Source organism: Dama dama, chromosome 6 (genome assembly GCF_033118175.1).
Source record: "Dama dama isolate Ldn47 chromosome 6, ASM3311817v1, whole genome shotgun sequence".
Classification (NCBI taxonomy): Eukaryota; Metazoa; Chordata; class Mammalia; order Artiodactyla; family Cervidae; genus Dama; species Dama dama.
Window position 1 is genome coordinate 3,865,681 of NC_083686.1, and position 22,308 is coordinate 3,887,988.

The window sequence follows — 22,308 nt, forward strand, 5'->3', positions numbered from 1 at the left end:
TTCACCCACTCACTCCTCTGTTCCCTCACTCACTCACACGCTCCCTCCCTCCCTCCCTCGCTCTGTGGCTCAGGGTCACCTCTCAGGTGCTGGCCCCCCACCCCAGCGCTGGACATCAGACAGGAGGACCCTGGAAGGTTGGGGCGCATGTGTTGGGAGAAGCAGGCATAGATTGGAGCATTCAGCAAAGAACCCTGCAGCTGTGGTGAGCGCTACACAGCTGGGAACAGGGCCTCCAGATTGGGGAACAGTTACTGGGGGACTGGGGGCCCCTCATGTGGTGTGGCAGCCTTGGCGTGCAGGTTGACCAGGCTGCTCTGGGCAGGCGTGAAGAGGAGATGGTCTCACCTGGAGCCTCGGTCGTGAAGTTTAACAGCCAGGAACCACAGGGTCCTGGGGAAGGGCCGGGGCTGGGGGACTAGCGGCCGGGGGCTGCTCCCCCTGTTTCAGCTGTAGCTCCCCTGGTTTTCCTAATTCCTCCCCTCCTCTGGGTGGTGGGGCGGGCGGCACCCACCAATGTGCCACTGGGAAACCCAGCTTCACCAGGTAGATCTCAGGAGTCAGAGAAGACCCTCCATCAAAGCCCCTAGACACAGGTGAGGGAAGTGAGGGCAGGGAGGCTGAGGTCACAGCACAGCCAGAGCCCGGGGCCAACTGGCGGCTCCGCAGGCCCTGCCCACACCCCTGTGGGACCCTCCTTCCCAGAGCAGAAAGACCCAGTTGCCCAAGCGTCCCGGGGCGGGGGGGGGGGGGGGGGGGGGGTCCTTTTCGGGTGGTTTGAAGGGCAAAGCAGAGAGCAAATGGTATTTGTTTAACTAATTTCAAGGATCAAGAATTTCCAGATGTTTCCCAGGCCCAACCCTCTGCCTGGCCCAGGTGCCTGCTTCACAAACGTCCCTCTGGGGCCGAAGGGGCGGCTCCCTGGGGACCCCTGGGCGTGGTGGAATTTCTGGCTGTTGAAACTCCAGGGGAGGAGGCAGTCAGGTTCCTGGAAAACTGGAGCGATTTCCAGGCCGAAGACTGTGGAGACAAACACAGAACCCATCTGAGAACCTGACCTCGGGGCTCCGCTGGGGAAGGAGATGGGCAGGAGACTCCGGGGGCCTGGCGGAGAGCCGGCCCACCCACGCCAGCTCCGAGGGCTCGCAGCATTGAAGAATGCAGCGATGAATTGCTGAAGCCGCAGAAGACACCGACCAACATTTACTGAAAACCCTGTCCAGCGCACCGCCCATCTAGGGTGACTCTGGGTCCCAGCAGCCTCCCCAAGGGAATTATCGCCCCACCTCACAGCCAGGAGACAGAACCACAACACCACGCGCACACCTGTCCCGGTTCACCCACAAGTGGCTGGCAAAGCAAGGGTTTCCATCTTGGTCCATGTGTATGGATCTCACGCTGCGGGTGGAGGGGAGAGGCGAAGGAAGGAGGGAGGGAGGAGGGGAAGGGAGGAGGAAGCGGGTGGGAGGGAGGGGAAAAAGTCTTCTTTTGAACACACGAACTCCAGGTATGGCTGGCACAGGGCTCTGGGGCAACCGTGGCCACATCAGTGACTCAGGAGATGCGCTATGCTCTGCACATCAGTCCGCCTCCGGAGGACCACACCTGATATCCTGGCTGGCTCACGCAGGTGTGCTGGGAGACCCACGCAAGGCTGTTGGCTGTGTTGGACTTGGCCAAAATATCCAAAACAAGACAAAACAAAAATGGGAGAAAGAAAACACAGCATCTCTCCAAAGGGAAACAGATCAACTGTGGGTTATCCACACAGCAGAATCCCACCTATTGACAGGGATCCGCTTTATAAACACAACACCAAGTCAGGAAGAGCAAGCCTCCAGCAGAAAGGTCCAGCTTGGGACCACGCGTGCAGATTTAAAACACACGACCCAAGGGCTGCCTTATGGACACAGACGGACGTGGTGAAACCACGAAAACACGGACGAGGATGGAACACATCAGAGTGAGAGTGGGGTCACATGGGCTGGGGGAGGGGGGGCGGCCTCGCTGTGTCTGCAATGCTCCAACTGCTCTCAAACAACCTCCAACATGTATGCAAGACATTAACATCTGCCTAGTGTCCATCGACATATAAGTGTCAATGATGTGCATTCCCACAGCCAGAAATGCTTCATAACTGCAGTGTTTTAACGTTGGCATCCATCTCTGATGGCAGCAGGGTCCTCCAGACGGGTGGCAGAAGCCACGCTTCCTGTCCTGAGCACGCCTTCCTGGCTGAAGGACCCCAGGGGCTGGCTCTGACTTCCACAGTTCCCGATTCGCGGATTCATTTACTTATGCCAACCGTGCGTCTCTCCTTCCGTGGAAAATAGAACCTTTTTTTCTAGGACAGGATTAGCAAACAATAGAAGTGACAGGATCCAAGACGATGGCTGAGCACACACTGGCTGAACCTAAGGAAAGGGATTCGGCCTCTCCGAGCCTCAGTTTTCTCATCTGTGAAATGGATGAGAGTGGACACCATGCTGCCCCGCAAGGTCGTCCTGGAGAAGCAGTGATTGTATCCAAGGGGTGAGCGGCTAGCACACGGCCCTGCATGTCCTAAGTGACCAGTATAGGGGAGGACAGGCCACTGTGAGGCGGGTCCCGTGAGCTGGGGGCCTTGGGACAGCAGGCCCTCCCTGTCAATCAGAGCTGTCTGCCCCACAGCCCCTCCCAGAAAAGGAGGCACCTCCGTCCAGGCACAGCAGCTGTGTTACGGACTCTCAGCCTCTCTTTCAGAATGAAAGGAAATCCCCTGTGGCATCAGGGCTGCTTGGGAGGGGGTGGGGACAGCGGCCAGCACCCTTCAGCCCATAGAGGAAGCTGTCTTGCTCCCTCTCTATAGAGGGGTCCCCTGGCCGTGCCCCGGGAGCCCGGCCTGTGCACCCCCAGGCTGCCCAGGCTGCCAGCGGAGCCCAGGCCTGCCTAGCAAGGCCCTCCTGTGCCCTAGCAGCTCGCATGGCTCCCCAGTGCCCTGCCAGGCCCTCCCGGATGGAGGGAGGAGAGAATGAGCTGGACAGGGGGACCGGACCCATGCCTGGGAGCACTCAGCCCGGTTTTCACAGCGACAGAACCAGAATAACCCTAATCCCTGCCCTCTTCCCCCGGCTGCCTCAGGATCCAAAGATCCCAGGGTGTGGAGAGACAGGACGATGGCACAGGGTTCCCAGGGAGCCAGAGACACAGGGCCTGGGGACTCAGAGAACGGTCGCCTGGCTGGAATCCTGGCCCCGGCTGCCACTGACTCTGTGAGCTGCGGGTTCTTAAACCGCCCGATCGCACCGTGGCATGGGGCACAGTGCCTCCGTCTGGGCGGCGGGGTGGGGCGGGGTTGGGGGGCCACATGGGGGCGCACCTGGGTGGGTTCAGCACGGCACCCGGCACACGTAGGTCCTTCACACCCTGTGGGCAGGATGAGGTCGGGGGCGGGGGTGGAGGGCTCCTACAATCCTGCGTATGGAAATCACCAAAGCGCTCCCTAGAACAGACAAAACAGTTTTCCAAAGGGAGTACTTCAGAGGACTCACATGGCCTGCTTTCAAGACCTACTATAATCAAAACAATATGGTCCAGACAGGAGAACTGACATGTAGATTCATGGAACAGAACAGACAGTCCAGAAACAGACCCGCCCATATATGGTCAATTGAGTTTCTGACAAAACTGCAAGGATGATTCAAGGAGGAAATGTTAAAATGAGGTCACGCTGCTGTAGGTGACAGTGAAAGCGTCAGTTGCTCAGTCACGTATGACTCTTTGGACTGTAGCCCGCCGCACCCCTCTGTCCATGGGATTCTCCAGGCAAGAATCCTGGAGTGGGTGGCCATTTCTTTCTGCAGGGGACCTTCCCGACCCAGGGACTGAACCTGCATCTCTCGCACCGCAGGCAGATTCTTGACCATCTGAGCCATGTAGGTGAGCCCCTTCATCAGTAGTTCTTATGAAAAGTAGGAAATTAGACACAGGCAGGCACATAGGGAGGAGGCCATGTGACGAGGGCAGCAGAGATGGGGGTGATGCTTCTAGAAACCAGAGATCGCCAACAGACCCCAGACACCATGGCAAAGGCCTGGGACAGTTTCCCTCTCAACTTCAGAAGTGACCAGTCCTGCTGAAGCCTTGATTTTGGACTCCAACCTCCAAAACTGGAGACAATAAACTTCTGTTGTTCATGCCCCCAGCCTGCTGTGTTACACAGCCCAGGAAACCAACATGAGGACCGATGGGAGGAAACACAAGGCTGTCTGCTGACGTGCAGACTGGGTTGGGATGAGAAGTCCCTCTGGGAGGCCGTCGGCAAGTTCTCAACTGCTCAGCACCTCAAAGAGCGCCCGGAGGTGGTCTTCCACACTTTCACTCTGGCCGGGACCTTCCCGCAGAGGGCTGACTGCCTGTCCCAAAGCCACTCTCACCATGGCCAGAGAGGTCAGCGTTTGACCTCCCCCAAACCATGCTTCACATGGCAAATAGATGGGGAAACAGTGACAGACTTTACATTTTTGGGCTCCAAAATCACTGCAGATGGTGACTGCAGCCATGAAATTAAAGGACATTTGCTCCCCGGAAGAAAAGTTATGACCAACCTAGACAGCATATTAAAAAGCAGAGACATTGTTTTGCTAACAAAGGTCCTTCTAGTCAAGGCTATGGTTTTTCCAGGAGTCATGTATGGATGTGAGAGTTGGACTATAAAGAAAACCGAGCGCCTAAGAATTGATGTGTTTGAACTGTGGTGTTGGAGAAGACTCTTGAGAGTCCCTTGGACTGCAAGGAGATCCATCCAGTCCATCCTAAAGGAAATCAGTCCTGGATGTTCATTGGAAGGACTGAGGTTGAAGCTGAAACTCCAATACTTTGGCCACACGATGCAACGAGCTGACTCATTAGAAAAGACCCTGAAGCTGGGAAAGATTGAAGGCGGGAGGAGAAGGGGACAACAGAGGATGAGATGATGGTTGGATGGCATCACCAACTCAGTGGACATGAGTTTGGGTAAACTCCGGGAGTTGGTGATGGACAGGGAGGCCTGGTGTGCTGCAGTCCATGGGGTCGCAAAGAGTCAGACATGACTGAGCGACTGAACTGACTGACTAAACCACGCCTGTCCTGGGAGGAAACCCCGCCTCGCGCCCTCCTCCCCGTCTCACCACCCAGGGCACAGGTCAGGTCCTCAGTGTCCCTCCCCCACCCGTCCTCCTCCATCCCGTGCCCTGGATCAGGCGCCTGCCTCTCACCTGGATGTCACAACGGGCCAACAGGTCTGCCTGCCCGGGTCCCCCTCCTCCAGACCAGCCTCCCAGCTAGCTGCTCAGGTCAGATATGCGGCTGGTCCCTGCCTCCTCTCTCCCACGTCCGACATCCAAACACGCAGCACATCCATCAGCTCTAACTTCACAGATGCAGCAGAGCCCAGAACTACTCCCCTCCCTGTCACCCAGGCCCTCACCTGGAGCTCACCTGCCTCCCTGCAGTGACCGCTGGCTCTTCCTAAGGGGTCTGGCCTCCTTGCTGTTCCTGCCTCCTGCTGCCACAGGGCCTTTGCACAGTCCCTCTGAAGCATACTCACCCCAGACGCCCACCTGGTTCTCGCCCATCCCTTCTCAAGTCTTTACCCTAGTATTGTGGCATCACTGACCACCCCCACTTCTGACCCTGCCCACCCTGCATGTAATTTCTCTCCCTCTCACTCATCACCTTTCCCAATCTTACAACACCTACTTGTGTTTTATAATTGTTGCTTAATTTCTGCTCCCTCCCACTAGTTTCAGGAACCTGGGGCTTTCTCTGTTTCATTAGTTCAGATGTCCCCAGTACTCAGAACAGCAGCGCTGAGCCCCTAACAGGGCCGGAATGCCTCATTGTTGAACATGTACATGAAAGTCAAGCAAAACAGGCACAGCGTGGCCCATCTGTCCTTAGGATCTGCTGTTTTCTCTCTTCTAACAGAGTAAGAGGAACTCTGCCCACAGCCATCCCCTGTGCCTGTGGGGATGAGATGACCTATTTTACCTGCCAGGGAGGCCCTGCCAGCCCCCCCCAGGTGCTTTCCGGAGGCCACCCCGCCAGGAGCGGGCAGGCCAGGTGGGGCTTGTTATGTTAAGACCCTGGTGGAGCTGCAGCCTGGCCCTGGAAGGCGAGGCGTGCCCCACCGGGAGGGGTGGGCAGGATGGCACCTGTGCAGCGGTGGGACACCAGGAGGAAGGCGGGACTCAGGGGACGATACACAGGACCACCCCGAGGCGCTGGGCGCAGGAGACCCTCGGCCAGCGCAGACGTGCGGCCCCTCGAGGGAAGGTCTCCGGGCTGTGGAGGCTCGTGTGTCTAAGGCCCCGAGCCCCACACACCTGTGTCTACACCCCTTCCTCACGTCCCAGCTTCGCTAATCACCAGTCTCCACCCTGGGGGCTATAGCTTCACAGCTTTTAGAAAGTGAAAGTGTTAGCTGCTCAGTCGTGTTGACTCTTTACTACCGACTCCGTTTACTGTAGCCCACCAGGGTCCTCTGTCCACAGCATTCTATAGGCAAGAATATGAGAGTGGGTTGCCATTCCCTTCTCCAGGGAATAGTCCCAACCCAGGGATTAAATCTGGGTCTCCTGCAATGCAGGCAGATTCTTTACCACGCCTTTAGAGGGGCTCCTAAATGCCTGGAGGCAGGGGCCACTGGAGCTGGAAGATCCAAGTAAGCTTGAAGGGATGGAGAACTAGGGTCTGCCCTTCAAAGACCCCTGCCCCTCAGCCTGTATGTCCTGGAGTCAAACTCCAATCCTACGCGACTCTCCAGGGGCTCAGAGGAGCTTCACAGGCGCATTCAGTGTCTGGCGTGTCACAGTGCTCCACCAACACCCAGGTGCCTGGCCCCAACCCAGAGGCTCTCCATGCAGAGGGGGGTGCCTGCCCCAGGCTGCCCAGGGCCAAGGCTGGGTCCAAACCACAGCTAGCATTTAAGGTCAAGGTCAGCAGGGCCCAGAAGCCCTCTGCTGTGGATGGAATGAATCACGCCCCGTAAAAGACAGGCTGAAGGCCTAAACAGGCACCTATGAATGTGACCTTATTCTAGAAACATTAACAGCATCTTTGTACATGTGTCTCTTGAGAAATCTGTATGCAGGTCAGGAAGCAAAAGTTACAACTGGACGTGGAACAAATCGGGAAAGGAGTAGGTCAAGGCTGTATATTGTCACTCTGCTTATTTAACTTACATACAAAGTACATCATGAGAAACGTTGGGCTGGGTGAAGCACAAGCTGGAATCTAGACTGCCTGGAGAAATATCAATAACCTCAGATGTGCAGATGACACCACCTTTATGGAAGAAAGCAAAGAAGAACTAAAGAACCTCTTGATGAAAGTGAAAGAGGAGAGTGAAAAAGTTGTCTTAAAACTCAACATTCAGAAAACTAAGATCATGGCATCTGGTCCCATCACTTCATGGCAAATAGATGGGGGAACAGGGGAAACAGTGACAGATTTTATTTTTTTGACTCCAAAATCACTGCAGATGGTGATTACAGCTATGAAATTAAAAGACACTTGCTCCTTAGAAGAAAAACTGACCAACCTAGACAGCATATTATAAAGCAGAGATGTTCCTTTGCCAAAAAGGTCCATCTAATCAAAGCTATGGTTTTTTCCAGTAGTCATGTATGGATGTGAGAGTTGGACTATAAAGAAAGCCGAGCACCGAAGAATTGATGCTTTTGAACTGTGGTGTTGGAGAAGACTCTTGAGAGTCCCTTGGACTGCAAGGAGATCCAACCAGTCCATCCTAAAGGAAATCAGTCCTGGATATTCATTGGAAAGACTGATGCTGAAACTGAAATTCCAATACTTTGACCATCTGATGCGAAGAGCTGACTCATTTGCAAAGACCCTGATGCTGGGAAAGACTGAAGGCCGGAGGAGAAGGGGACGAGAGGATGAGATGGTTGGATGGCATCACCGACTCGATGGACATGAGTTTAAGTAAACTCCGGGAATTGGTGATGGACAGCCAGGCCTGGTGTGCTGCAGTCCATGGGGTCACAAAGAGTCGGACACGACTGAACGACCGAACTGACTGACTGTAGATGCAACTGGTTAAGAGAAGGTCATGCTGGATTAGGGTGGGCCCTACCCTAATGATGAATGTGCTTTTAAGAAGAGGACATTTGGATACAGACACAGACCCACAGGGAGAAGCCATGTGATGACAGAGACTGGGGGGACAGCCACAGGCCAAGGACACCAAGGGTTACTGGTCACCCCCAGAGCCCAGAAAGAGACAGGGAAGGATCCCTCCCCCTGCCCCGGATCTCAGCCTCCCAACGCCTTGTTCTCAGACTCTGACGGTATAAGTGCGGGCAGGCATGGTCTTCTCCTCTGTTGTTACCGTGAAGCTGAGGCCTCAAGGGGGACCCATGAGTGCAGGCCATCCCGGGTGAGGGGGGCAGGGGCGGTGTCAGGCTCAGCGGGAGCCAGAGATGTCGTGCCCCACCCCCGTCCCGCCCACACTGGAGCCGGAGATGCCAAGCGCCGCCCTCTCCCCGCCCACATTGTAGCCGGAGATCCCGGGCCCCGCCCACATTGGATCCGGAGGCGTCAAGCCCTGCCTCTCGCCACGCCCCTCGCCCCGCCTACATTGGAGCTGGGGTGCCGGGCCCCGCCCCTGCCCTGCCCACATCGAACATCTGTGAAATGAGGATAGCCGGACAGCCCCGAAGTCCCTGGAGGTGACCCTCTGTAGGAGCGCATGTGCCTCAACTCGAGGCGCGGGGCGGGCGAGCTGGCCGGTCCCTGGGAAGAGTGTTAGATGGTGCTGAGCTGGGCCAGCCGGACTTGCCGGTCCAGCTCTTCTCCAGGGCGCTGAAGATGCTCAGCAGGCATCCTAGCACACATCACCCCCGGCCGCCCCATCCCAGCCCTGCTCAGGAATTCCGCGGCCCTGCTCTTGCTTGTAACTCTGCCCGGCTCACCCACGCACCCACACCTGTTGGCTCAGGTGCGGGTCCTGGCCTCTCACCCAGCTCCCCGGCAGCCCTCACCCGCTCTGGCCGCCCCCACTCACCGCCTGGCTCTGCCAGGCCACCCCAGGGCCTGGCTGTGGGGTTGGGCTCTGTCCGCTTCCCTGGGGCTCTCTGGTGAGCTTCGGTGCTCTCCTGGGGGAGGTCCTGACCCCCGCCTTGGGCTGCCCGCCCACACCCCCTACCAGGAGGCCCACAAAGACCAACTCAGGTAAAGCCGACCTCCACCATCTCAGAAGCAACAGTGACCCTTGGGAAGGGGCTGGCCGACTCAGGAGGCTCCCACGCCCGCACCCCCTGGCCTCCTGGCCCTGCACCAATGGCAGCATGTACCCACTGCTAGTAACGCAATGCTCAAAATTCTCCAAGCCAGGCTTCAGCAATACGTGAACTGTGAACTTCCAGACATTCAAGCTGGTTTTAGAAAAGGCAGAGGAACCAGAGATCAAATTGCCAACATCCGCTGGATCATCAAAAAAGCAAGAGAGTTTCAGAAAAAAACATTTATTTCTGCTTTATTGACTATGCCAAAACCTTTGACTGTGTGGATCACAATAAACTGGAAAATTCTGAAAGATGGGAATACCAGACCACCTGATCTACCTTTTGAGAAATCTGTATGCAGGTCAGGAAGCAACAGTTAGTACTAGACCTGGAACAACAGACTGGTTCCAAATAGGAAAAGGAATACGTCAAGGCTGTATATAGTCACCCTGCTTATTTAACTTATATGCAGAGTACATCATGAGAAACGCTGGGCTGGAAGAAGCACAAGCTGGAATCAAGATTGCTGGGAGAAATATCAATAACCTCAGATATGCAGACAACACCACCCTTATGGAAGAAAGCAGAGAAGAACTAAAGAGCCTCTTGATGAAAGTGAAAGAGGAGAGTGAAAAAGTTGGCTTAAACCTCAAAATTCAGAAAACTAAGATTATGGCATCTGGTCCCATCACTTCATGGCAAATAGATGGGGAGTCAGTGGAAACAGTGTCAGAATTTATGTTTCTGAGCTCCAAAATCACTGCAGATGGTGACGGCAGCCATGGAATTAAAAGATGCTTACTCCTTGGAAGCAAAGTTATGACCAACCTAGATAGCATATTAAAAAGCAGAGACATTACTTTACCAACAAAGGTCCATCTAGTTAAAGCTATGGTTTTTCCAGTAGTCATGTATGGATGTGAGAGTTGGACTATAAAGAAAACTGAGTGCAGAAGAATTGATGCTTTTGAACTGTGGTGTTGGAGAAGACTCTTGAGAGTCCCTTGGACTGCAAGGAGATCCAACCAGTCCATCGTAAAGGAGAGCAGTCCTGGGTGTTCATTGGAAGGACTTATGTTGAAGCTGAGACTCCAGTATTTTGGCCATCTGATGCGAAGGGCTGACTCATTTGAAAAGACCCTGATGCTGGGAATGATTGAAGGCGGGAGGAGAAGGGGATGGCAGAAGATGAGATGGTTGGATGGCATCACCGATTCAATGGACATGGGTTTGGGTAAACTCCGGGAGTTGGTGATGGACAGGGAAACCTGTCATGCTGCGGTTCATGGGGTTGCAAAGAGTCGGACACGACTGAGCGACTGAACTGAACTGAACTGAACCCGCTGCACCAGTGGCAGCACGCACACAGCTCTGGCCTCCACCTCTGCTGCGCCTCCTTCCTGGGCGCCGCCGCTGGGTGCCGACCGCAGCCCCTGCTGTGCTCAGGCCCCCTCCCCAGAGGGGCCCCCCAGGCCACCCTCTGCGAAAGCACACAGCCACCCCCACTGAACCTTGTCTGCTTTTCTTTACTGCATAGAAGTCGTTTCCACCTGGCACGAGAAGGGTCATGAGTGTTCACTCGTCTGTGGTCTGTCCCTAGGACCCGAATATCCACTCCTCATCCATCTCCTTCTCTGCTGAGCCTCCAGCCCACAGCAGGGGCTGCAAAACAGGCGGGAAACACCCTCAGTATGGCCTGGCAGCATGGGAGTGTCACCCAGAAGAGGCAGGAAAGGCAGAAAGAGAGGTGGCCCTGGGTCAGGGTGGCGGGGGGCATCAGCAACAGGCAGGATAGAGGAAAGGGCTCGGAGGTCGGAGAAGCCGGCGCCTCTGTGCTCAGAGATTCCAGGACACGGGCTGGGGACCCCCACGGGGCTGGAGCCTGTGTCCCCCCAGGTGGGCAGAAGAGCGTGCACGTGTTACCATGTACCTGGGGACAGCTGCCCCCTGCCCACATGCATGGTGGCCTTGAGGACTGAGGGTGAAATGGAGGCCAGAAGGCCAGGCAAAGCATTGACAAGTGGGCCCTGCTCCCGATTCCCTCACTCTCCTCGCTGGTCCTCTGGGAAGCAGGCCATCTGCAAGCTTCATGCCCACTTCCTGTGGGTCCCCTCCCTGACCCTGGCTCAACGTATGGGGCCTCACCCACAAAATGCCCCCCTCTCACCCCCCCGATCCCATTGGGACCAGGCTTATCTCTACTTAGGAAGAAAAAGTAAATACCTTCCAGGGAAATTTTTTAAACAGATGGAATTTATAAAATATACAGCAAGTGCTGCCTTTCGTTGGATGGTGGGTAGTGGAGGAATGCTAGTCGAATCATTTCCAGCACTTTCTGTAGGGTGACATCAGAGCCGTGTGGAACAACGCCGCTGGGGGGACAGGCCCAGGGCCACCACATCAGAGCCTGGTGCATCTGCTTAGCACACACTGACCCTGGGCCCCTGCAGTCCTCCCCCAGACACCCACTCAACAGAAATGCCCACTCTGCCCACCGCACAATGAACCCAAGAATGTACAAAGCAGCGATACTTGAATAACCCCAAACTGGAAGTGCCCGATGCCAGCCCTTGGTGATGAGGACACTCTGGCAGCTGGTGCAGGGGACACTGCCAGGCAGTGAGGCCCAGGGACCACAGGGCGGGGTCTTGTCCAGAGGGTGAAAGCAGCGGACACACATGCCCACCCCGCTGATGCAGATTCAGGAAGAAGTGAAACTGATCAAAGGTGAAGAAAGTCAGAAAAGCGATTGCTCTGGTTGAGGGGCGATAGATGTGGTTTACACACGTGTGTGTGTTTGCCAGGATATACCAAATTGCACAGTTAGAGCGTGTACATTTTACTATATGTAAATTTTATGTCCAAAGGGTAAAGATAAATGTGTACAAATGCAGAAGTCTAGTTGGTAAGTTTTGCTTTTCACAGTGGTAGGAGTTAGGTGTTCTTTTTTATCTTTCTTTTTTTTTTTTAAATATATATTTATTTGGCTGCACCAGGTCTTAGTTGTGGCACACAGCATCTTTAGTTGCAGCATGTGAACTTGTAGTGCAGCATATGAGATCTAGTTCTCTGACCAGGGACTCCAGGCCCCCTGCATTGGAAGCATGGAGTCTTAGCCACTTGGAAAACCAGGGAAGTCCCAGGATTAGGCATTCTGAAACAACTTTTTTTATATTTTACAGTTCAGCAAATGAGTAAGTATATTAAGGATAATGGGACCCAGACTCTTCACTGTTGGGTGGGGGAGTTAAGAATACAGAGAAGAAGAAAACTAGAATGTTGTCCAAGGTGTTGTTGCCTAAGGATCAAAGTGAACTCATTGTCTGATGAAGACATACGGTGAATGGATGATACTTGCAAGTACACATGTGTCTATATGTATGTACATGCCTGTCTTCATACCTACAAATGTCTGTCTCCATTTCTATGTGAACACATCCTTCCTCCATCACCCACATCCATAAGAGGTAAGGTGTTCACTACTCTGTTCACCAAGGTGGCTGTGATGACACCACAGTTTCAACGAGCACATATATGCCTGGATCTTGGTTCCTAAACACTATGTTCCATCAGCCAGGCTGGTTCCAGGGTTGGTTCAAGGAATGAACAAGATAAGCCTGGAGCAAGTCTTCATTTAAAAGCAGAGAAGTGCTCTAAGAACGGTGGACACATGTCAGAGACACACAGGCCAGCTCAAGGCCCCACTGAGCTGATCTGGAGCTGTTTAGGCATCAGAGCAATTGTAGGCATGGACTCAGTTCAGTTCCGTTTAGTTGTTCAGTCATGTCCGACTCTTTGCGACCCCATGGACTTCAGCACCCTCTTCCAACAACAAACAATAGCAAACACCCTCTTCCAACAATACAAGAGAAGACTCTACACATGGACATCACCAGATGGTCAACACTGAAATCAGATTGATTATATTCTTTGCAGCCAAAGATGGAGAAGCTCTATACAGTCAGCAAAAACAAGACCGGGAGTTGACTGTGGCTCAGATCATGAACTCCTTATTGCCAAATTCAGAATTAAATTAAAGAAAGTGGGGAAAACCACTAGACCATTCAGGTATGACCTAAATCAAATCCCTTAACAATTATACAATGGAAGTGAGAAATAGTTTTAAGGTACTAGATCTGATAAGACAGAGTGCCTGATGAACTATGGATGGAGGTTCATGACATTATACAGGAGACGGGGAGCAAGACCATCCGCAAGAAAAAGAAATGCAAAAAAGGCATGGACTACAATCTGTTAAATAAAATAAGTATTCACAAGTCTACATAGGAAGGAGGGAAGGAAGGAAGGAAAGGAGGCAGGAAGAGGGAAGGAAGGAAAAGCTCTTTTTTATATAAGAATACCAACTTAAAAATACCGAGGGAAGATGGGCTTAGCAAAGGACCAGTTATGCTAACAATGGGTAAATGTTTGATGAGAACAGTATATTTAGATACTTTCAAAGGACCTTTCTAAATATTATTAATTACAAAAAAGGAAACAGTAACTTCACAGAGGAAGAAGCAGCAGGTCTCCAGCAAGTGACCCCAGACCCGCAGTACCGGGTGGGCCCACATCCACCCTCCTCACCTGGGGCACAGAGGGGTCCTGCCATGTCTGACCGTGAGGAAACCGGGGCAGACCCATGGGGAGAGCATCCTACAAGTAACCCGCCGGGACTCCAGGGTCAAGAAAAACACACGAAAGGTGACGGAGGTGCCGTGATGAGCGCACATAGCCCCTGACCCTGGAGCTGGGACCAGGAGGTGAAACACGGTCAGAGGGCAGCCCTGGGGCTGCTACACAGTCTCAACAAGGGCTGTGGGTTAAACAGTAGGATTGTATCAACATCACAGCCCTGGATGTTGACAAATGCACTGTGATTATCTGGGAGGACGTCCTCATCCTCCAGAAACACACTGGAGCAGCTGGCAGAAAGGGACATGACATCACTATGCTCTCAACAGCTTAGGACACAAGTGTCTGTAAATACAAACGCAGGAGGATGGGTGGGTAGACGAGAGGGAAGCGGGGCGGGGAGGGGACCCAGGAAGCAAATCGAGCCAAGGTGCCCGAGTGACCGCTGACCAGGAGTTCCTTGCTCTATTTCTGCAGTGGTCCTCTAAGTTTGAAATCATATCAAAATAAAACATAACCTCCCCCCAGAAAAAAAACAGACGTGGAGCAACCAGAACTCTTTGAGCCCTGTTGAGGGCAGTGGGCACGACCACCGTGGAAAACCGTCTGTCGGCATTTACTGGACGTTTGCCCTCTGACCCCTGCAATTCTGCTTCTAGAGAAAACCCAGCAGAGATGGGGGTACACACGCATCCCTAGATGGACACCGAAGTGTCCACGCTGGCCCCAAACTAACTGGACTTGATTCAAATGCCCACGAGGGTAGAAGAGATTAGTAAAATGTGAATTCACCCGACGGATTCTGCACAGAAATGAGGACCCACCCGGCAGACCAGACGGAGCTCGCAGGCCCAATACCGCACCAAAGAAGCCGGAGATGAAACAATCGGGATTCCTGGCAGTGGGTGGGGCAGGGGTGGCCGGAAGGTGCATTGGGGCTGCCCAGAATCATGAACATTGTCTGGGCCTGGGCGCTCGCTCAGTCTGTGGATCCTCCCTGAGCTGAACACTTATAATCTGTGCCCTTTCCTGTATACATGAAATATTTTAATAAAAATTCTAAAAGTAACAGGGAATTCCCTGGCAGTCCAGTGGTTAGGACTCTATGTTCTCACCACCATGGGCCTGGGTTCAATCCCCGGTCAGAGAATTAAGATCTCACAAGTCACACGGCTTGGTAAAATAATGAAATAAATTATTTTAAAAATATTAGAAAGTCCAAGAGAAAAGTCTCCTATGGCATCACCAACTCGATGGACAAGAGTTTGAGCAAGCTCTGGGAGTTGGTAATGGACAGGGAAGCCTGGCGTGCTGCAGTCCATGGGTTCGCAAAGAGTCGGACATGACTGAGCCACTGAACTGATTGAGTGACTGACGGATGTATTTTTTAATAAAATAAAAAACAAATTTCGTGTTTCCTCAGCGGGGAGAGATTTCTGGGCCTCTGGGCAGGGCGGTGCCTCGGAAAGGAGACCGTGGCACAGTCATGAAGGCTGAGCAGAGGTCTGGGGCTGCCCGGCCGGGGCCCTGGTGCAGGGCGGTGGGCAGGGCCTCCTGCTTGCCGGCCTGGTGCCCACAGTCCTCATGGAATGCAAGTGGGTGCTCAGGAATCTCAGGTGATGCACTCAGTGAGGAGCAGGCACGTGGAAAGGGTGTGAAAGTGAGCCAACCCCTGCCTGCCCCAGGCAGCTCGGGATGGGGTGCCCACGTCTCCAGCCCCCGCTTTGCAAGTGAGACCCGGGAGCTGGGCAGCTGAGGGCCCAGGCTCACTTCAACCCAAAGGCTGTCCCTCCTCTGGTTCAGGGCACCCACAGTCCTAGGGCCGGTGTGAAGAGCTCAGCAAGTGCTGTTTTCCGCATGCTCTGCCCAACCCCGGACCCAGAGGAGGTGGATGGAGCCACCCCAGCGACATTCCTCCACGAGGCGGCTGCAGTCTCAGGCCCCCAGGCCTGACCCACATAGCCAGAGGTGCAGACTGCCCCTCTGAATCTGAGAGACAGCACCATGCCGGGGGGCTTACACCCTCCAAGGGGTGCAGGCGACCCCAGGGGAGCCCCCTGCCCTCGGGCCCTCGACCCACCCACGCCTGCATGGGAGGACCCCAGGGGGGTGAGCCAAGCGGAAAGGTGGGAGCCATGAGCCAAGTGGAAAGCAGGCCAAAGGCGAGGCTGGCTGTGGAATCTTCCTTTTAATGAACCGGATCCAGCTCGGGACGCCTGGGTGTGTCCGACATCTGACCCACTTGACTGATAACTCATTTAAAAACTAAGCCAGAAAAATAAGAAGATAACAAGTGACATAGAAAAGAAACAAATTCCTTCTGTGTATGGGTACTTTCAACCAACACTTTCATATCTAGGGTGGGCCAGCCCACTCTCGGCCAAGTTTCCAGACCTGTTCCCTGGCGGCTGTCTCAGGAGGCCGATGCGCAATTGCATCACAGATGAAGACATGAGGGGCCCTTACATGGCACTGCGGGCCAGGGCCAGGAGCAGAGCCAGCCAGGCGAGCCATTTCAAGGGCAGATGTAGGAAACAGGGCATCCGTAGGTGGTCAGTCATTAAATTCACTGCACCTTCTGGCATTGAAAGGACAGAATGCCTGTGCCGCCCACAGGGGGACAAAAATCCCAAGAGTCTCTCATCCTGGGCTTCCCTGGTGGCTCAGACACTAAAGAACCTTCCTGCCATGTGGGACACCCGGGTTCGATCCCTGGGTTGGGAAGATGCCCTGGAGAAGGGAATGGTTACCCACTCCAGTATTCTTGCCTGCAAAATTCCTTGGAGAGGAGGATATGGTCCATGGGGTCGCAAAGAGTTGGATGCAACTGAGCAACTAACATGAACAGACATCAAAGGTTCTCTTTCTAGGAGGGGACCTAGCCAGCGGAAGACATCAGAATGGAAGGATGCACTGTGGGGAAGGGGGCAGACAGGCTTCTAGCAAAGAGGTGAGTTGTGCTTTATTGAAGACTGAGCTGGGTTTTGAAAGCTGAGTGAGAGTCTATCCAGCCGGGGGGTGGGGAGAGGGAAGGACGGTTCTCCAGGAAGAAGCGACCTGCACGCCCTGCAGGGAACCAGGGAACACCACAGCGATGAGTCAGGCTGCGGAGGAGCCTGCAGGGTGGGGCCGCCCACCAGGCAGACCCCGGGGCTTTATAGCAGCCGCGGGGCGGCCGCGCGCGCAGTGGAGCTGGCCCCGGGACGGCAAGGCATGCTCTGCGCGCTGCTGCTTCTGCCGGGCGTGCTGGGCACCGCCCTGGCCGGCTCCGTCTCTGGCCCCAAGGAGTGCGCCAAGGGCCCGGCGGTGTGGTGTCGGGACCTGCAGGCGGCGACGCGATGCGGAGCGGTTGGGCACTGCCGCATTGCGGTCTGGAGCCAGCCCACTGCCAGGTCCCTGCCCTGTGACCTGTGCCTGGATGTGGCAGCCACTGCCAGCAATGGGCTGAACCCCGAGGCTGCCGAGACCGACGTTCTGGCTGCGGTGATGAAGACCTGTGAGTGGCTTCCCAGCCAGGAGTCTTCGGTCAAATGCAAGGGGATGGTGGATGCCCATGGCTCCGCCATCCTGAGCGTGCTCGGCGGGGACCTGGGCAGTGCCCCACGACAGGTATGCACGGCTCTCACCCTCTGCCAGCCACTGCAGAGGCGCCCGGCCACCCCGGGGCCAGTCTCCGAGGAGGACATATACGACATGGTGGCCCCGTTCGTGGCCAATGGCCTCCTCGGCTCCCGCCGTCAGCGGACTCCCGCGGGCACCGTGTGCGAAGACTGTGTCCGGCTGGTCACCCGGCTCCAGGGTGCCCTTGGGCCCGACCTATCCAGCCTGGGGCAGGTGACCACGCGGGAGCAGTGTGAGTCCCTGGGGCCGGGCCTGGCTTTCCTTTGCAAGAACTACGTCCACCAGTTTTTTGCTCCTGCTGAGCAAACACTGAGGTTCATGCCACCCAGCGAGATCTGTGAAAATGAAGGCTTCTGTGAGGAGCGGCAGGGACCCGCCAGCTCGGCTCACGTGGCTGCCATGGACGGGGTCCCCGCCCTGGAGCTGGTGTCTCCGTGGAAGAAGAGCGAGGTGCAGATGCAGGGTCCCGTGGCCTGTGACGTGTGCCTGCAGGTGGTGCAGAGGCTGGACCACTGGCTGGAAAGCAGCAGCAGCAAGACACTCATCAGCCAGGCCCTGGAGCGTGTGTGTTCCGTGCTGCCCCCTCCCATGGGCCAGGAGTGCATCAAGCTGGTGGACACCTACACCCCCACGCTGGTGGATGTCCTGAGCAGAATCACCCCGGAAAAGATGTGCACGGTCGTCCGACTGTGCAGAGGATGGAGGCGGGCCCGGGCAGTCCACGAGGGCCCTGTGAACCCACCGCCCGGCCTCCTGGACCAGGACAGCCTCTGCAGGGGATGCCGGCGGCTGTTCGGTCTGTCCGTCCACAACCTGGAGCAGAAGAGCACCGAGCGCCGCATCCTGCGGGCCTTCAAGCTCGCCTGCGGCATCCTGCCGCTGCCCTTCATGGTGCAGTGCAGCCGCTTCGTGAGCGAGTACCAGCCCGTGCTCATGGAGACCCTCAGGGACATGATGGACCCCACCACCCTCTGCACGAAGTTGCGCGCCTGCCGCGACTCCGGAGACGTGCTGCTGGGCACCGACCAGTGCGTCCTGGGCCCGAGCTTCTGGTGCCAGAGCCGGGAGGCAGCCCAGATGTGCAACACGGTGGAGCACTGCCAGCGCCGCGTGTGGAAGGAGGCGCCCTCGCAAGCTGAGAGTGCGGGCGACCCCGGCTGCCCCAGCCAGTATCCCCCTGCCCCTGAGAGGCCTGCCTCTCCTTGAATCCCACAGGGCCCTGTGAGGCGGGCATTGCCCCCACGTCCCAGATGAGAACTGTGACTCCCAGCGGGGAGGCTGGAAAGGACCTGAGCTCCGTCCTGACCCCAGGCCCATGGCTGTGCCCTTGCTTATGCCGCGAGTGGACTGGAACCACCTGTTTCACTACTGCCGCCAGCCGCCCACCCTGGCTCTCCATCACTGTGCTGTCGCTGATGGTTGGGGGGGCGGGGTCTGGCAGTGGCCTCTGGTGCCCCTGCTACACTTTGCCAATGGGGTCCCAGCTGGGGTGAGCAGTGGCAGGGCAGAGCACGGGTGGTGAAGGGGCCGTGACGGCTGGTGGGGAGGGAGCGGTAGGTCTTATCCACCAGCCACCATCATCTGCTCAGGCCACAGCTGCTCAACCTTGGGGTCCTGGCAGTGGCCTCAAAGGTGCATATGACCTGTTGAGCGTCTCTCTGGGGAGGAGGCTGGAGTTTTGTCTAAATGCCCCGAGGGGTTCTTGGGCTCAGTGAAGTCCTTCTGACACCCCATGCCCACCACAGGAGCCTCTCCCCGCACCCCAGACTCTAGGCTGCAGGGAAACCTGTGCTGCACTCCAGGCGAGGAGAGGAAAACATGCCGTGAAAGAGCCCAGGGAGTCGGACAATGGTGGGCAGATCCTCCACCTGTCGGAGCCTCAGTTTTCTAATCTGTAGAATAGGGCTGATAACACCAGTCTCATGGGGATGCTGAGACCATTAGAGGAGATGTCCCTGAGCTGCTTCCTCTGAAAGAACCAGCAGCCATCCATCTGCTGGGGCCAGCAAGACCCAGCTCAGGGTCCCCAGCAGAATCTGGCGGTGCAGGTATTGAATAAACCGCAAGCTTCCTCCCAGTGGCATTTGCTGTCTTCTCATTCTCCTGAGGCCCTGGACACAAGCTGCTGTAGCACCCCCTTCTTTCTGGCCTTGCCCAGGCATTCCCCTCCTCCAGGAAGCCTTCCTGAGGCTCTCAGCCCAGCTAGGCGGCCTCTGTGGTTTCTCCTCATGCCATATTGTCATCATCACCCCCAGCACATAGTGTGATCCCCTTGGGGTGGCCATGAGGCATGACTCCCGCTGTCTGTCATGCGCACAGCACAGGCCTGGCACACAGTAGGTGCTGAAACATTCGTGGGTCACACACACGAGCGTTTCAGTGGAGGCCGGGCCTGGAGAGGCCCCGCAGCTGCTTTCAGATGAATCCCTCTGGAGGAAGAGAAGTGCCCAGGCCTGGGTTACATACAGGAGACCCGAGTGGGCGCTGTTTTCTGAGAAGCCACACCTGAGTGCTTGGGTAAGTGTCCTGGGCCCCAGCCATCGCCCCAGGGAGACAGGTGCACCTGGCCTGAGCTTCCAGTCTCCTTGGTGCTGGCATCTGCAGGCTGCGGCTGGGCCCACTGGTCGGCCCTGTGCACGGTGGCAAGGGCGCCGGCCCACAACCTGAGGGTCCGGATGTGGACGGAGGGAGGCAGCCCTGCCCAGATTCCGCGACACAGATGCCTGTGACGGACGGACTTGCAGACTATGGGGCTGGGCACGGACCGCGTCTCTGGGAACAGCCTTGGGGGCTGTCGGTCTGCGGCGCCTGTCCCCTCTCTGGGACAGGGTGGGCTGTGGCCCCTCTTCTGGCCTGTCTGGGGGACACCTGCTGACAATGGTGAGACAGATCTCAGCTTCCTGGGATGTCACTGCTCACACGCGACGGCCTGGGAGCGGCCAGGAGGGGGTGAGCACCACGTCTCACGGGTGCCCCGCCCATGCAGAGCCGAGGTGCCCTCCCATCACCTCCCCCAGGCCCAAAGCGGCCTGCTGCAGGTGGTCAACAAAAGGTCTCCACGTGCCCCTCCCCCAGGCCTGGGAACCAACTGCCCCCACCTGCCCACTCCAGACCTGTGGCTGCATGTCAGCCCAGCCATGCACCCAGCATGCTGGTCATCCACGGACAATGACCGCTGGCCACCCCCGAGGGCTTCCCATCTGCCCAGAGAGCTCCGCCTGGCTTCATGCCTCCCCCTCCACAACCACCTTGAGGGAGGCACCGTGATCACCCCATTTCGTAGAGGTGGAAACAGAAACCAGAGAGGTTCAGTAGTTGGCCCAAGGTCACACAGTTAGGACGCAGTGACGCCAGGAGTCCAGTTCAGATAGGAACGGGCTCCAGGGCCTGTGTTCCTGACCCTCACCCCCGCTGGTGGAGTTCAAAGCCTGAATCCAGCACTCCACGGCCTCTGCTTCAGTTTCCCTTTCCTGAATGGATGCCCCGCTCCCTGGGTCCTCAGTGGGACCATGTATGTGAAGGGCCCGCTCAGCCAACACAGTCAAGGAAGGGGCTCTTTACACCTCCTCCCCCGACAGGACCTGCCTTTCTGCATTTCTAGGCTGCCTCCTACGCTGTCTTTCATTGTTTTCTTTTTGCATATCTTCGTCCTAAGACACGCACTGAGGATTCTGGATCAGATATGGCTGATTTGTTTTCCCCAAGTGAACGTCTTAACCACTCTCTGCTGCTGTTTCCTTATCATTTCCCACATCAAATTCCTTTTTGATGAGAAAGCTGGAGGGGTGGGGGGGGGCGGCTAAATTAGCTGACTGCAGCTGCCGAGGCCATGAGAGCATGCTTGCAGGGGTGCCGGGACACCCGGCCCCAGGGAGCCTGTGAAGGTCTCCACCGGGCAGCGGACGGAGGGCCTTGGGGAGCACTTCCTTAGCATGGAGGCCTATGACTCCACCGTCATCCCCAGACCTCTCAATGGGTGTGTTGTAGGCTTGTGTCTGCCCACACATTCACTTCTGCATGGATGGTTTGCATAGAGCCAGAGTCTGCTGAGCCACCCCGTATCCAGGGAGGGTAGTGGGGAGGACTGGGAGCAGGTCTGCCCTTCATGCTCCTTCCTCTGCCTCAATCTCTTTGTCTGGGAAATGGGCCACTAACCCCAAAAACGATTCCCAACAGTGGAAGTGCTTCCCAAGCCAGCCCCCTGGATGGCTGGGACCAGTGCAACAGACGTCCCACTAAAGTCCTGCTTCCTCCATGGCCCCGCCCCTCTCGGTCATCTGCATCGCAGCCTCCCAGGCCTCTGTGAAGGTCCCTCCCTCCTGCCCCCCTCCCTCTGTCCCCATGTCGCCTCCCTGCCAGCATCTGTACTCATCCCACCTCGATCAGTTCAGTTCAGTTCAGTTCAGTCGCTCAGTCATGTCCAACTCTTTGCGAACCCAGGGACTGCAGCATGCCAGGTCTCCCTGTCCATCACCAACTCCCAGAGGTTGCTCAAACTCATGTCCATCCTGCCTTCAATCTTTCCCAGCATCAGGGTCTTCCTCAATGGTCACCATTGAAGGCAGTCTGGCCCCTGAACCATGGGCAGCTCCAGTTCCTGGACTCACCCCACCTCCCCACCCCACTGCCATCCCCCCGGGCCCCACTGGGACACTCTGGCCCGACCCGCCTTGCAGGAACTCAAGAGTGGCGGTGGGGGTAGGCCAGGGGCAGGAGCGACCCTGACTTGAGTCAGCATCAGGTCTGTTTCATCCCCACCAGGTCCTAATGCTGGTGATGCAGG

The 22,308-nt window shown here is 56.1% G+C and overlaps 2 protein-coding genes across 2 annotated transcripts in view; one reads left to right on the top strand and one right to left on the bottom strand.

Annotated features, from left to right (window-relative positions):
* Positions 1–22,308, bottom strand: part of SORCS2 (sortilin related VPS10 domain containing receptor 2) — a 486,902-nt gene that overhangs the window by 253,489 nt on the left and 211,105 nt on the right. The gene's annotated exons all lie outside the window — the stretch shown is intronic.
* Positions 17,118–18,731, top strand: PSAPL1 (prosaposin like 1). The gene has a single exon (XM_061145144.1). The coding sequence runs from the start codon at positions 17,118–17,120 to the stop codon at positions 18,729–18,731; it is 1,614 nt and encodes a 537-aa protein (XP_061001127.1).